General features: G+C 34.1%; 1 protein-coding gene across 1 annotated transcript in view; it reads left to right on the top strand.

Annotated features, from left to right (window-relative positions):
- LOC108690841 overlaps window positions 1-15,654 on the top strand; it is a 50,398-nt gene that overhangs the window by 906 nt on the left and 33,838 nt on the right. Inside the window, exons 2-4 of the mRNA XM_018198351.1 lie at window positions 2,137-2,256; window positions 2,436-2,512; window positions 8,722-8,829. Of these exons, the coding sequence (XP_018053840.1) occupies window positions 2,137-2,256; window positions 2,436-2,512; window positions 8,722-8,829 (305 nt within the window). The remainder of the gene's footprint in view (window positions 1-2,136; window positions 2,257-2,435; window positions 2,513-8,721; window positions 8,830-15,654) is intronic.

Here is a 15,654-nt window from a genome sequence, read left to right as displayed (position 1 = left end):
ATAATATATAAAAATATATTTCAATTATTACATACCTTTTTAATAATTTTAGAAAATATATATAATCTATTTCATTCTTTGTTAATAAATTGCGAATTAATGTTTACCTTTTAAAAATTTTTTAAAAACTATCTTCTCGATAGGAATATTTTTTGCACTTACTGTGTGTAAATTTCTAATATATTATTTGAATTCTTACGAAATGATTGCTACACATTTAATAATATCGTCAAATTTATCGTCACACAATCGACTCTTAATATCGATCTAATCAAATTCCTATTAGATTGCTACTGTCTTTTTATATTTTATACATTATGATGTCGTTGCACAAAAATATATAATGTGATATTTCACGGAAGTCAGACTGCGATTTCTGCAGGCATTGCAGATCGATTTGAAAGAGGCATCTCCATTTAAAACGGCCTTGCATGCCCATCCCAATCCGCTCGTTGCGATTTAACGAACTCATTCTCATTTATCATCGATGTTTACCGAAATGACAAGGCCGTCGTGGCATCCTGCCACCTTCTCGACGTACTTACTCGTCGATTTTATTAACTGCTCGTGCAAGAACGTTCTCGATGAAATGCCTTCTTGATGCGAATGACATTAACCGCGTCCATTACAAACTCGCTCTTGATCTTAATACAGATCTCGGTTTGAAAGCCACCACCGATATACTTACAAATATATCTTCCGAATTCATCACGACAAGTAGCAGAAATACTTTTTTATATACGAACCTGGAGCATTTGGCACTTTTCTAATGAACAGTTATTTAAAATTTTAAAGATATCGTTTATTTTAATGCAGAAAGATAAAATTTAAAATTTAAAAATAAGAAAATTAGAAAGGATTAAGACATCAAGTTGTTAATATGTATAATATAATATTCCTCATGAATTTCTTTAAATAAATTATAATTATTTTAGTAAACTGAGATCATAATAAATAAAGTTACCAAGTAATGAAAAGCTAAGAATAAACGTTAAATTTTTTATTTCAATAATTGATAATTTAATTCCTCTTTTAAAAATCAGATCTCTTTATTACATCACGCAGTCAATTACCGATTAACTAGAATTACTGATGAAATTCATACGTTTTGATTTAATTCAAATATATATTTTATCAAATACACACACACACACACACACACACACACACACACACACACACACACACACACACACACACATACATTTGTACAGTCTACTAGATTTATGATATTTCAAGATATTCTCAATTTACATGCAAGACTTTTGTTACGATGTATCTATGCGTCTTTCTGACCTTGAATACAAACGAGCAAGTTAATATATAATGTTGCCCCCGTTCTATGATGATACAGCTATTTATTCGGTTGAGCGTTGAGCGCCAATCTTAATGTCAATCTCCTGTCTTGGCCCTGCTACCGTCTTACGTAGAGATTCACGAAAACATAACGAAGTGTTGCAGGACTGACCGGCGGGGCCGATACCACGCTAGTCGACCGGCGCGAGGATCCAGTCTTGCATCCCTGCGCCGATTAATTTCAAGAATGCACCGCCATTTATAACAAGCCGGCATCCCGCTCGCTTAATGGTTACAGATAGCCCGTGGCAGAGTTGCTCCGACCTCGTACGTGCAACTGCATCCCGTATGCGTCACCATTTCTCATACAGACTGGCGAAGTACGACGCGTTACTAATAGCGCTCGTAGGAATACCCGTTTCAACTCCTCGAAACAAAGTGGTGACTGTAAAAAAAGAACAGAAACATTATTTTTTATACGCGCATTCGTCTTTGATGAAAAGAATCGAGATTTTTCTCAAAGCGTTTCTAGAAAATAATTAATTAGAAGTATGGTTAATGTAACAATTTTGGGATAACTTTTTAAAATTTAATTTTTATTCTACTCTATGACGCACTTTAATATGTTCTTTTTATAATCTCAGTTCGCCATCTTGCTTTGATTCTAATCTTCTGTTTATCATATATTTTTTACATTTCTTGTACTTCTATTATTCTACTCTATTTATAGAAAAGAATTTTATTGTTTCAAGCAATGAAAATTATTTTACTAATCGTATATCGATCAGAATTTTATTTTGTGAGATTATTTGATTTTAATAAATAAAATGTGTCACGCAGTTATGCCAGATTGGGATAACGCAATCATTATTCGAAAGTCTGGTATGCTGTTTCACAAAAGTTGCTACTATTGCAGACCGATTCATGCAGTTTCGTGGACCATTTGCGGCGAAGTCAACCGTAATTAAGCTAGTTCCCGTTGATTCATCGATACATAAGGCGAAAGTTTCTGAATAACACAAATGTTTGTGTTATTCAAGGCCACTCGTATTAGATATACATGTATAATATTTCATTGGAAATATCTGCCATAATTTCTATCATTCATATTATAGTCATACTTATTATACATGTTTCAGAATTCACATATGAACTTATGTATCTAAGCATAAGTATGAAAGCATTCTTTGAATATACACAGCCGAAGGCTGTGAAGGTAATTTTGATAGATCAATGCAATCTTCGTTTAAATCAAGAAACATTTATTCGAGATCAATTTCTCAAGGAGACGTAGTTTCTCAGGAAACAATTTTCTAAAACCATTTGAAAATATTTATTTCTTGTGCGTACATAATTATATGTTACTATCAAGCGGCTTGTTTCATCTTATGCGGCGCATATTTTCAGAAAATAAATACATGACTTAATCAATCGCTTTATCCTGATACATCTTGACTGTACATTTAACCAGTATGTAACCAGTTCTTATATCTTACTGAAAATTTACCAACGTTTGTTTTACACCGATCATCTCGCGAGATCTGCGACGATTCGCTGACACGTTAAATGTTCGGCCGTTCAGAATCGAATGGATTTCAAGATATGGAAATCACGGTAGATGATTCAGAGAACGAAATTTATCGACATTATTTATCTATCTAGTGAGATCTTCCAATTCTCAATTCTGTTAAAGATCTACTTCTGTTAAACATTTCTCTTTTGACATCTTCACTAATTTAATGTATGCTGTTACCTTGATATGCATAATTTTCGGTCCTAATATATATAACATATATTAGAAATGAAATTCAGTCAATAGAAAAATAAATTTCTAGTGACACGAAAACTTAGTGATATCCAAATTATTCCGCAATTCGAATAATTCACGGTATGATTAATTGGAAGTAACAGGATCGGTGCGAAAGAGAATTATTTAATATTCATTAACTTGATAGCTAATAAATTAACACAATCGTTAATAATCGGCTTATTAAATATTATCTGCATACATAAACAAGAAATCTTATTAAAAGCGAATTTCATTTAATAATCCGTGTCGCGTTTGGACAAAAATAAAGTCTCGATTTAAATTGTCTGGCATCAAGATTTACGACTTCGCGCGCGCATTATCGTCGAAGATTTGTTTGCTCGATGCATCCCTCGCGAATACGAATGTGCAATATAGATTGCCTCGAAAGCGTATGTATTTTTTACATAGGTATACATAACACGTAGAAAGAACTACAGAATTTTTAAAATTCGCACAAAATACATCAAATCTGACACATTTGCTTTTTCATATTTATTTATGCCTTATTTAGTATCACACATGTTTCTCCGCATTTTATTTTTATATCAGAATTACATTCACTTTTAATGTAAAATAACAGATAAATCTCAGTTCATAAATCATACTTTTTTGTAGTCATAAATTACGAATTCAGTAGCAGTTACAGATAAGAGGTAATAAACTAAACTATTAAATTTACATTTTCCTAAGTATTGGCTAGAGTAGAACATTTATTGCGTGTGTCGGCAACGAAAACGATATTTTTATGGGAGTATATACAGCAAAGGAAATCCGAGAAATGTAATATAACATAGATAAAACTGGCGTTATATGTCAAGATAGGATACACAATCGAACGCAATGTTTACAAATTCCATGAGAATTAAAACCCCGACTTTGTCGCCAAATGAATCCTCTTTCGCGGAGATCAATATTTTTCTCGATCTCCGTGAGAGAGCCGAGTGACTTACAGGTACATTGTAGTCACTGCGGAATGCAATTACATTGTCTGCACGGACGCGAGGAATGCGCCGAGAATAAATACGAGTTTTTAAAACGTGGAACTGGACCGTAGGCGAGACTGACGGCCCTTGTTCAAACTTTTCGACGATACCGCGCCGCATGTTTAAACAGGAAGAGATGTTTGTTATTCTTCATCCATCCTCTCTTCTTCGCCCCTCCCACACATCAATTAAATAAAATTATTTCTTGAGGTCATTTATTCATCCTGCATTCTTCACATTGTTTTTTTATTTTTATATTTATCCTTGTTGTATTATATTTATTTATACGAGAGATTATAAGATTATTAAGTTTTACCTTTTTGTTCAATCATAAATCGCTTTTTTTTCATTCTCTGATAAATTAATCGACGATTATTTTTATTTTACAACGACACAGACTGTACGAATGTTTACGCGTCTGTAATAATAATTCATCGTGTGGGTTAAAAATATTATCGCGTTGCGCGATGGTATCTAAAGCACTCGGCCATCGCGATTTTTGCCGGGCACTTAGAAACTTCTCTTGCTTCACCAGGCGCGAGATGCGGATCCTCGGTCCTCCTGTACTCGTCTTGACCTTTCACCGGCGAAATCATGAAACAATGCCGGCGTTCGCGCGGGAACAATGCGCGCGTGGATATTCCTAGGTCGCGGCTGACCTCCGATATACACATAAGACCCGTCGCTTGGATTTCTGCGAAGGCCCCGCGCGAGTAAATGCACCGGCCCCAGACGAGCGTAGGCACGCGAATAATGCAGATAAAGGGAAAATTTAGCGGCCCGCGCGTACGATATATACCATATAGCGCTGCATACAATCTCCGAAGCAGCTTCAATCTCTCTGTCGGCGCAACGATCTTTGCGAGATATGCCAGCATTACGAAAAGAGCATCCAGTATATCAATATTTTTCTTCAAAGAAACAGTAACTTCAATCTCTAAGTGACTTTAAATCTTAAACGAAGTTTTTAGGGTATAAAATTTTAACGACATTTTATAGTCAGTAAAATTTTACACTTGGAAAAAGTTTCTCCTTCCTTTTTCACAAGAAATAAACGGTAGTTAAGTGAAAATAAAATCGCGAGGCGTCGAGACGGCGCCAATAAAGTTGCCCGTGGTTAATCATCGAACGATGTTCTGCACGTTCCACGTTCGTTCACACCGTACGTGATCGAGTTAAACGCGGACCAAAAGCCCGATGTAACTTGAGTCGCGTTGAAGACATTTCGTGATCCGTATCCGGCGTGAAAAACCTGAAGAAGGCGGGATATATCCTTGTCTTCGTGAGAGCGTGCCACCAGGCCCGCTCGAAGGTCGTCCCGCTCGTTCGCAAGGTCGGTTATTCATCCGCGCCCGTTGCACAAGGATTTCGTTAAATGCGCTTTATATTCCCCGCCAGTCATCGTCGTCATCATCCTCTATCGTAATGCTCGGAGAAATACCAGAATGGATGACCGTTTCGGGAATTTTACTACGTGGAACCCGCTACCAGTTCCGCATTCTCGACCTTTTAATTTTCCATCTCGTACAGGGTTATCATCTGATTCATAAGGAAAGAGTATAGATGTTCATTTTTTAAAAAAAGATGAGAAGGAGAAAAAAGGATGTAGATATTTAATAAAATAAAATTTCTAAAACATAATTTTTATTGACAATCCCTTTTGATATAATTTTATAAAAATGAAATTTTAATTAATGATCAAAAGTTTTACGACCTCAAAAAAAAATACATACTTGAAAGGGTATGGCTGATAACTATAAGATTAGGGTCGAAATTATCTCGTGGGATGATTTCGCAAGGGAGGATCATCTATATCTTTCGATGACTGTCATTTCCGAATTTCAGAATTTCTTTCTTTCTCCCCTCCCCCTTCTCTCTCCTTCCCTCCCTCGCTTCCCTCGAATCAATTTTAATAAATAATTTGTCGTTATATATTTAAAATACATAAAAAAAACAAAAAATTACAATTACATAATAAAGTTATAGTGCCAAAAATAACCGTATGAAATTGTTCTTACAATTAGTCATTAAATTATTCCATCCTGTGAGCAACACAGAACATTTGATTCACTCACTCGCTTATTCATTACATTTCTTTCGAGATATTTCATAAAATTTATCATATGTTGCAAAATGACCTTCCAAGATATTTCTTTATTGATGTAATTTTGGGATTTTATATCATCTTTTTCCAAAAATTATTAATCTCGATATTAAATATATTCTTGTTAATTAAGGTTTTAAGTTACAATTCAATTAGGATTTAAAGGATCATATATGAATGATAAAAAGCTGAAATGGTCGTTAAGGGCACGTGAACTGTATTTCTAGAGGTTTTATAGCGAAAGCATCGCCTGTTTGTGACCGACAGTTTACTCGTGACCTTCAGTTTACGATAACGAGCATATACTATACGATTAATTAACGTGCTTTAATACTCCATTCTTTTTGCAAGCTCGTAAAACCAACAGTGAATATCCGCAAATCCGGGACGTAAGCATAACGTACGAAGGCTTGCATTAATATTTATGAATTGTTCCGCGACCATTAATTACGTTTTCTCCGACTGAGTTGACGACAGATGGATTCGCGCACGTTCAATTGTGAAAGAATATAAATGTCTTTTCGACCAATAATCGTACTTTTTTATAATTTCATAATAACAGCGACAATTTTGAAGTTTTGTGTCGTATAAAAAAAAATTAATTATTAGCATTATTAGTATAGAAAGGATGATTAAAGAATGATGAAAATATGCAATTAATTCTGCTAAAAAAAGTTTGCATAAGTAATTATCTCAATAATTCAGTGTGCCTAGTCATTGAATAATCAACAATATATGTATAATTATTAAGATATTTGTCAATAACAGTAAAAGAAAATCGCATATTTAAAAGAAAAGATAATAGTAGAATTTTTAGTCCTCAAGAAGATTTTTTTTGACTATGATTAATAAGATATTCATGGTTAAATTTGGGATCTGTTACAGAAAAGCTATGAATTAGGTCATTGACATTGATTATATCAAATATAGCTTTCAATTTTGTTTATTTAAATTTAACATCGGATTCGTATTCAGCGGCTTAAAAAAACCATTAAGTTAGGAAATGGTATTTCTCGAAAAAGATTTTTTTATCACGCGTCGAACAGTGTAATCAATAATAATATAGAACTGATCATATTCACTTCTTATTAATTTAGTCATTGGGATATTTGTCTTATTAAGCGATTGAATTCAACATCCAAAAAAGATATTTTTTAATGCGGTCCGTAGTCTTGTCATATTATTGTTATTTTACATTTTTAGAAATAGCAGACTTAAGAATCCCGCCAAAAAAGCGCCTCAAAAAATTTCTCACTCTAGGAAAAACTCATTGTTAATCTCTAATAAAGATATATATCCTATTAAGATATATTGTTGGAAACTCCTCGAATCTCTCAATAATATATGTATAATCTCCTGCTCAATTCGTTGTTTCCAGGTATTCGAGATATTAACATAATCCGAGATCAGAGTCAATCAGGATGAAATCGGGATGAAATCGGAAAAAGTAAAGACTCTTTCATAGTCTCACAAACAATTTTGTCCAAACAAGACTGAGAAACAAGTATACCTACATATTGTCTCTTTTATACATGCGATCACATTAATTTTGACTTATATTATCTTACTTATTTTAAATAATTAAAATACCAAAGTTAACAAAAACCTGACGGATTAAGTTTGTCATCTCGTAGCCAGATTCTGATTATAGAGTCTCTAGGGTCCGATTCTACCAATGTAAGATTAACTTAATTTAATCTCTCTCGGTTTAATTTTACTAATTATCTTTTTCTAATTCTTAGACTAAAGAATAAATTAAATACTGAGATTAAAGTTAATCTTACATTAATGGAATCGCGTCTAGGAGGGAGCGTCTGACGGCACGACGCGGCGTGGCGTAGAGATTGAGAATTGCACGTTAGAGAGAGGGTAGAGCATGCCCCCTCGCGAAAGAAGGAAGAGGGGGACGCTGATAGAGGCGATCGGCTCTCTCAGATCAGCTGTGAGAGCGGCGTGGCGCCGTGTGCCGCGGCTCTGACCCGCTGTCAGTTGCCCGAGCCCTGTGCTACGGTTAGGACCGTGTATAATCGTCACCTTTTACACGACGACGCGTCGAACTAGCCACGGGCCATCGCGAACCGATTCGCATTGTCCTCGACAAAAAGCGTCCTTCACGTCCTCGTTACGAGATCGGCGATCGGGTGAGGGATCGACGATAATCGGCATTCGAGAGCGGCGAAAGGCCAGCGTGCGGGGAGCAGCGATCAAGAGCGAATGTGACCAACCGTAATCCGACCTCCGATCGGACCTCCGAGAGAAATAGCTTTGGCGTGTCATTAAATCGTCGATTATCACGGGCTGTCGGCAAATTTCCGAACGAGCGTGTACCTTTGGGAGTCGCGAGTCGCGGAGAAGGGCAGTTCAATCTAAGGGCGGACGTGATTGGTAATTCTCCTTTTCCTATCCTTTTTTTCTCCCTTCCTCTTTTGTATGACGTGGAGAAGTGATCATCGGGCTTCGATTTCCGAAGAGTCATCTCTCTGCGGGTGGCGCGAACCTGAGAAGCTGTGAGCTGACGACGCGTCCAGGATGGTCTGGTAGAAGAGAACGGGCAACCCCCTCGTTCAAGAGCGCGAGAAATGGCGTGCGGCATATCGGTCGACGCGGCCGCCACGAGCACAGTGCTTCTCCTGCTGGTAAGCCTCCGCGTATTGCTATTTTACGAGCGATCGGACCCCGAGAGATCGATAATGCGCTCTTATGAGGGCGTAGTCGATGGATCCGGTGGTAGATGAGAGTTTCTTGCCATCGTTTGTTATGAACATCTATTGCTATTTAAAGTATCTCGATTTTACGAGGCTCTGCGGTTGGACAATAAAACATTTCGTGGAAATTAATGGATACAAAATGTTCTAGTGATCTCATCGAGCCCCTGTAAAAAAAGCCCATGTAAAAAGATATTGAGATTTATTATGATAAAAATAATGCATACGGTATATAATGAAATAATTATACGCCTGTTATTTTATTAGCAATGAGATTAGTGATATCGGTTGGCTCTCGCTAAAACTCAACGAGTGTACCTTCGTATGCAGAGTGGCATTCACAGACGGCGCGTGCAACATGTCGACTTGTGTACGTGGTTGGAGTCAAGGATAACGTCGTTATCTAGCCCGTGCCCGCTATACTTACATCGAGTATACCTCGCGGATACGTGTAGATATACAATAAACGTCGGCGTCGCGGGCGAATGCTACTTTCGTTATGCAAGCGCGGAATGTTAACTTATCGCGGTTCCTGCGAGCGGTTCATACACTTTTTCTTACGTAATGCGATGTAAGATGAGACCAACGCAAAAATTTCGTGAGTTGTACATTTTATAGGTAAGAAAGTAAAAGAGAGAGAGAGAGAGAGAGAGAGAGAGAGAGAGAGAGAAAGAGAGAGAGAGAGAATTTACATAAGCAAACATCAAGCGAAACGTCAAATTGAATCCGTCAATTGATCGCAATCGTAATGTGCCAAATTTGAATTAAATTGTATAAATAAATAAATCTCATGAATGAATAAATGTCGCTTATAATTAACTAATTTGTAAGTCATATTAAATAATTTATGAATGAAAAAAGAGATATTGGAAATTGATATTACAAATAATTATTTATACAAACGCATATATACATATTTTTTATACATATTAGATTTATATAAATCTCATGCTATTTTATATTTATTTTCGATTCAAGGTATATTAATAAAACAGACATAGATTGAATTGGTTAAGAAAGACCATATTTCTTCATGACATTGAAAGCATTCATAAAATGAAGACCGTCTATAGAACAAATATATACACATGTCATAATTCTTGCAAGTACCATGTTAATTTTCTGTGCGCCATACACATAATCATTAGCAGCCCGTAAATAATTAGCGATACTACTGATGTCTCTTGAAATTAATTTCAAAGAGGTAGTGGCATTAGTAAAATCTCTCATTAGCAATAATATATTAATAATATATTAAGCTGTATTAAAGTGATATAACTTGAGTGAAATTTTCTGTTTATGAAATCAATTGCTCCTAAGCGAGCATTAAATTTACACGTTCATTTAAATTTTCTTTGAAATAAATTCAAATATATTATTTAAATCAATATCAAATTTTTAGATGGATAAATTTTGCAATAATATGCAAAGCTTTTTTCAATATTTAATTAAGATTGAATTAATAACCAATATTTATTCGTAATGTGTGTGTGTGTGTGTGTGTGTGTATGTGTGTATGAATTATGAGCTCGTTATTCATACTCAAGATTATTTACATTTACCTTGTCGTTTGTATTGATCTTTTACTTTTTTGCTTGGCAAGTTAAAGGTCCTATCACAAATTACGTGTTTGCGCATGGTTGAACTTAAAGCGAGAAATATTTCGCATAAGTGTTAATTATCAAGTAGGTATACTTCGAGGCAACACTCAACGATTCAATTAATTAAAATTCACGTATGACAATTACGAGACCGCCGCTCCGCGCCGATTGCAAAGTGATCCGGTTCTTGGCAACTGGTTCGTTCGCGCCAATATTTTTTAGTATGGAAGCGTTTTGAACGCACAACTTCACGATGTACTTGGAACGCACGCCACGTGTAACTGTCATTTTTCTTAGTAATTGTTTGTGTTGAAAAATCCTGTACGATAAAGTGGAATTTATAAATGCCGAAAGTACAATTCAGAGCACATGTATGTGCTCGCTAACATTTAAACATAAAATAAATAATTGACTAAATTTGTATCATGATTTGAAGACGGACGTGACATGCATCATGTTTGAAATTGAAAATATGTCATAATATGATATAATGTAAAAATTATTAGAAAATCAATTCAATTAACCTGTAATTGAAATATTTGGGTTTCCATAATCCGAAGACGGATTCTAATTTTTAAATAGAAAGGATTTGGAATAATTTTACACAATCTTACTTTTCACAATTTTGAATATAAAAAGTTCCTTAAAAAATAAAGTAAATCAAAATTGTGTACATCAATACCTATTATTGTCTAGTAATGTCCAAATTTTAAGGTTGCTAATGGCCTAATAAAATCTACTAATGTCCAAATCCATTAATACTCCATTAATGCCCTAGTAATGCCCATTAATCCCCCAAATTTGTACACCGTAATGTCCTCAGCGATTTACTCTTAAGTGAAATTAATAGCACAAAAACTTCTGTGAATTCCAAGAAGCATTGTTTTTTTAACAAAAATATATGTTACGGGTTAAGAAATTTCTTTATAAACGGAGAATTTAATAGGCTAATTTCGAGAATATATAGTCAATTAAGGTATATTTTTAAAATACTTTGAAGCGGAATTTAAAATTAATTTGTAATATAACGGTTAAAGAAAGATTATAAAACTATATTCGAAAAAATAAAAATTATTTTAGAAAATCAGGATAAATTTTTTTAATATAAAATTCTAGAAGCTGAATTTATATATATATAGTTTTTGTTTGTGACGAATATTTTGATCCTCTATATATTTTTCACATCCGACTTTTATTCCAGGCGTGACATGTTATATAGGTGAATGTATTAAAATTAAAAATTCAAGATGCAATAATTTATCTATGAATATATGAAAAGTTGATCATGTTGTAAAAAAAATTTATAAGAGAATTATTCGGTCAAAGCAAATAGCATTCAATTAAAAAAAAGGTTCTTATCCTCACAAGTACGATCCTCGTAGGTACGATCCTCGGTGTACAAAATTCTTTGTACTCTAGCTTGGATCTCGTTTCAACATAAATACATTTTCCGAAATGCGTAAATCATTAGTCCGGAATCTTTATGGTAGTTAAGAAAAATATCTTGTAACATTTGTAAAAATTACCTAATGTTAGAAACAAGCGATTACATTAAATTCGACATTCTCCTGTTGACATATCGGAGATTCAGCATTTTTTTTCGCAAATTCCTTCAGTAATTGAGTTGATATTAAAGCGAATATATAGATTAACAGTGTTGAAACAATTTTGAATCTTATCTTCCACTCATTCCGTTAATTAAGATGCCCCATAGAAATACTAGGCAACAATATGAACGAAACTGTATTGACGGCACCACGGGATGTCCGAGTCGTTCTTTAATTCGCAACCGATGTAATCTCTTTTAATTAACACATCCGCGATCCATTAGAAAGATCCAAAGTAATTGAATAATGAGAGTTTAAGAATTAAGCCACTTGTAAGACACGTAGATTTAACCGCAGATTTAATCGGAAGTGACGAAAATCAATCCAGTAACATCTTTCATTTAATTTAATATATGTACACAGGCAAAAATCAACAACAAACTCAAAAAAAAGGAAAGAAATTTAAAAATTACGAATAACAGGGCTGTTTGAATTGTGTAACGATTTTTTTTTAATTACTCTTTTTGAGTTATAACGATTTGATAACTTTTTTTATGAAGTTACATATGTTAATTTATAATTTATTTTTAACGATTGATATGGTAATATTCATCTAATTTATTCATGATAATAATTAAAATGATTTTATTATCATGATTTTTTTAAACGTGTCAGTTTTGAAGGAAAGAAGTGATATATAATTACCCGATCAATTCGCTCTTAATGCCTACGCAGCGCGATATTTATTCGCATATATAATAATTAAGTTACGAAATCGCCATTACACGATAAATTCATCGTGTATCCTACGTTTACATCGAATGAAAATCACGAAAAGAGGTGGGGATGTGAACTCGATGTTTAAATACCGATTTACGTCATCTGAATCCAGTGTCGCTTGAAAAATTGTTTTCAAAACGAGAGACGCTCGCGTACCATACAAGTAGCTTTCCGGCGGGGGGTAGGCACATAAACATATCCAACAGAGAACGCAAAGAAATTTACGATTTCGCATAACAGACGAAAGACCGTTTTCCACGTGCGCCGCGACACTCGTTCGCGACTCGTTCGCGGTTATTGCGACCCAAGGTCACGGTCAAGCGGGGATAACAGTAGGCTTCCAAGCGATCGGCGTACTGTTTGCAAAATTTATGTTCTACGCCTTGTTTGTATGGTTATTATAAATCATCAATCCCGATTCACCCGAGTGACAGTTTTTTACGAATCCATGTGCTTTGCTTCTCAATTGATGATTTCTTTATTGATTACTGATTTTTTTTCATTCAAATTCTTCTGAATATTTAAAACGTTTCTATTATAATTACACTCAAAAGATATGGATCGCAAGAAGCTTTCATTCTCTATAATTGTACTCGCTCGTTACATTTCTTATATATGATATTTTTCTTTTACAAATAATTCCTTTTACGAACTGATTGAATTTTTATGCTTAAGATATGAATAGCTTTTGAAAGCTTTTAAATATTACTTTTTATATTTGTTGGAAAAAATTAACATTTTTCTTAACTTCCCGAAGCTGACGCTAAAGTTTGTAAAATTGACTATGCTTACATCAAAAGATCTGATCTATGCTATAAGGTACACTGCAATCTATAGTGTTAAATTTAATCTAATTAAGTCGCCACTGCTCTTACTCAATGTATCGTTATTTTATATTAAAATAATGGATAAATTTGACACTATAAAATTCCAAATTTCCATTGTATTATAGTATAAAATAAAATAGGTAACGCGCAAGTTACTCAGAGTTATAAGTGGCCTATTTTCATCAAGTTGTAAAAAAATCTGATCTAAAGTCAAGCCAATCTATCAAACGTAACTAAAATATTTGTAATTAAAATATTTTGATTTTTATTTAGAATGTTTCAAGTTTGAATTAAATATCTCTTAATTTTATGTGACAGATAATATTTATAATAAACATTTTTTTACGTATTTAGATTCGCATATTAACATTTTATTATATTATATTCACATATATGTAAAATATAACTATATATAACTATATGTAACAATTTTGAGTGGAAAATGCTTCAATTGAAGATACGAGGCAATCATGATCGCAAGATGATCTGTGCTCCATAAAAGATATTGTTGTCCAGAACTCGAAAGAAAAAGAGGCATTTTGCACTGAACAACCAAGTTTCAAGTCGAGACGCGTGCTCATTGTTACGAGGATCTATCCACAAAACCGGTTCAATGATATTACAGAAAATTTATCGCTCTCGCCTCTCTCGAGCGCCGCTTCAGACTGGAAGTGCTACAATGGTACATACAACTGAGCATATCGTGGGAGATTCTGTTAGGATTTCTGAAAGTTTACAGAAAACGCGCGCCACCGTTCTGCAAGTCGCAATCGCTAATGATCAATGTAAAATCTGCGCGTCAGAGCCACTGAAACGGTTCATTGTGGAATCTAAGATAAGGAGACATCGCGGTAAAAATTCCATTCTTGGTAAAACGACCTGAGCATTTCCGCTATATTGCGCAGCATTTTCACGCCCTGCATAACATTTAAAAGTGTACGGCGAAGCATGTAGAATGTTAAAACTTGCGCAAGAAACAGAACTCATGAAACATTCATTTTGTAGCGAGATGTATTTCAAAATCAAATGTATTATCTCTTTCTCACCGTGATACAAAAAAGTAACTAAAGTATTGTAGTTTTTCAAAGTGAGAGATAAGAAAAAAATTAAAGAAGTTAACATAATTTACATAGTTTAACACAAAATCTGTTTTCTTTGCGAGAAGTTGTACCAGTCAATCCAGTATTTTCATAATGAAAACAGCAGATTATTCAAAAAAGTAAAAGGCATGATTTTTCTATTTACGATCATTTCTTGAATTAAGCACAAATAATGTGGATTAAATTTAAATCATGTCTCAAGAATCTCGCAGTACCTCATCGCAGACTGCATCCATGCATTGAAATCACCATTGAGATATCGCGGCGCCGTTGTGTCGATTGAATGTTAGTCGGCGAAACGACACGTTAAACCGCATTATCATTTACCACCTGTCATTGATAAACAAAAATATTTTAGTAAATTAAACTTTTATTTTGAGTGAGTCAATATTCTTAATACGAAAAAAGACTTTTGCAGCCATTTATGAAAAAATAATTTGAGATGCAACAACGTTTATTCTGAATACACTTCAAGCATCGAGTGGCTTTAACATCTCCTTTCTTTCATACTTATATCACTTTTGCATTGTGCAATTGAGTCGATCGTCAATGAATTAGTGTCCAGAGATAAAGACGAATGATTCACTCAATGTACGTAAATTCTGATCAATTTGAAGCGTTCAGCTTCAGTAAGTCAGTAATCTCAGGACGATCGGTCTGTAAATCTCTCGGCATGCAAAAATGAAATCCTTTTATGCCAAGATTATCGCGAGTCGGAATGCAGTTTCGATTTTGGTTATTGAAGCATAAAGAAGATAACTTGAATAATATATGTTTAAACAAAATTATTTTCAAATAATTTAAATAATTAAAAATGTATATTCATATTATTGGATTTAAAAATTTATGTTTGATATTTATATTTAATAGAATATATATATATTATATATACACACATATA

This window comes from Atta colombica, unplaced genomic scaffold (genome assembly GCF_001594045.1).
Source record: "Atta colombica isolate Treedump-2 unplaced genomic scaffold, Acol1.0 scaffold38, whole genome shotgun sequence".
NCBI classification, from domain to species: domain Eukaryota; kingdom Metazoa; phylum Arthropoda; class Insecta; order Hymenoptera; family Formicidae; genus Atta; species Atta colombica.
The sequence above is the reverse complement of the archived record's forward strand: the minus strand, read 5'-3'. Positions and strand labels throughout refer to the sequence as shown.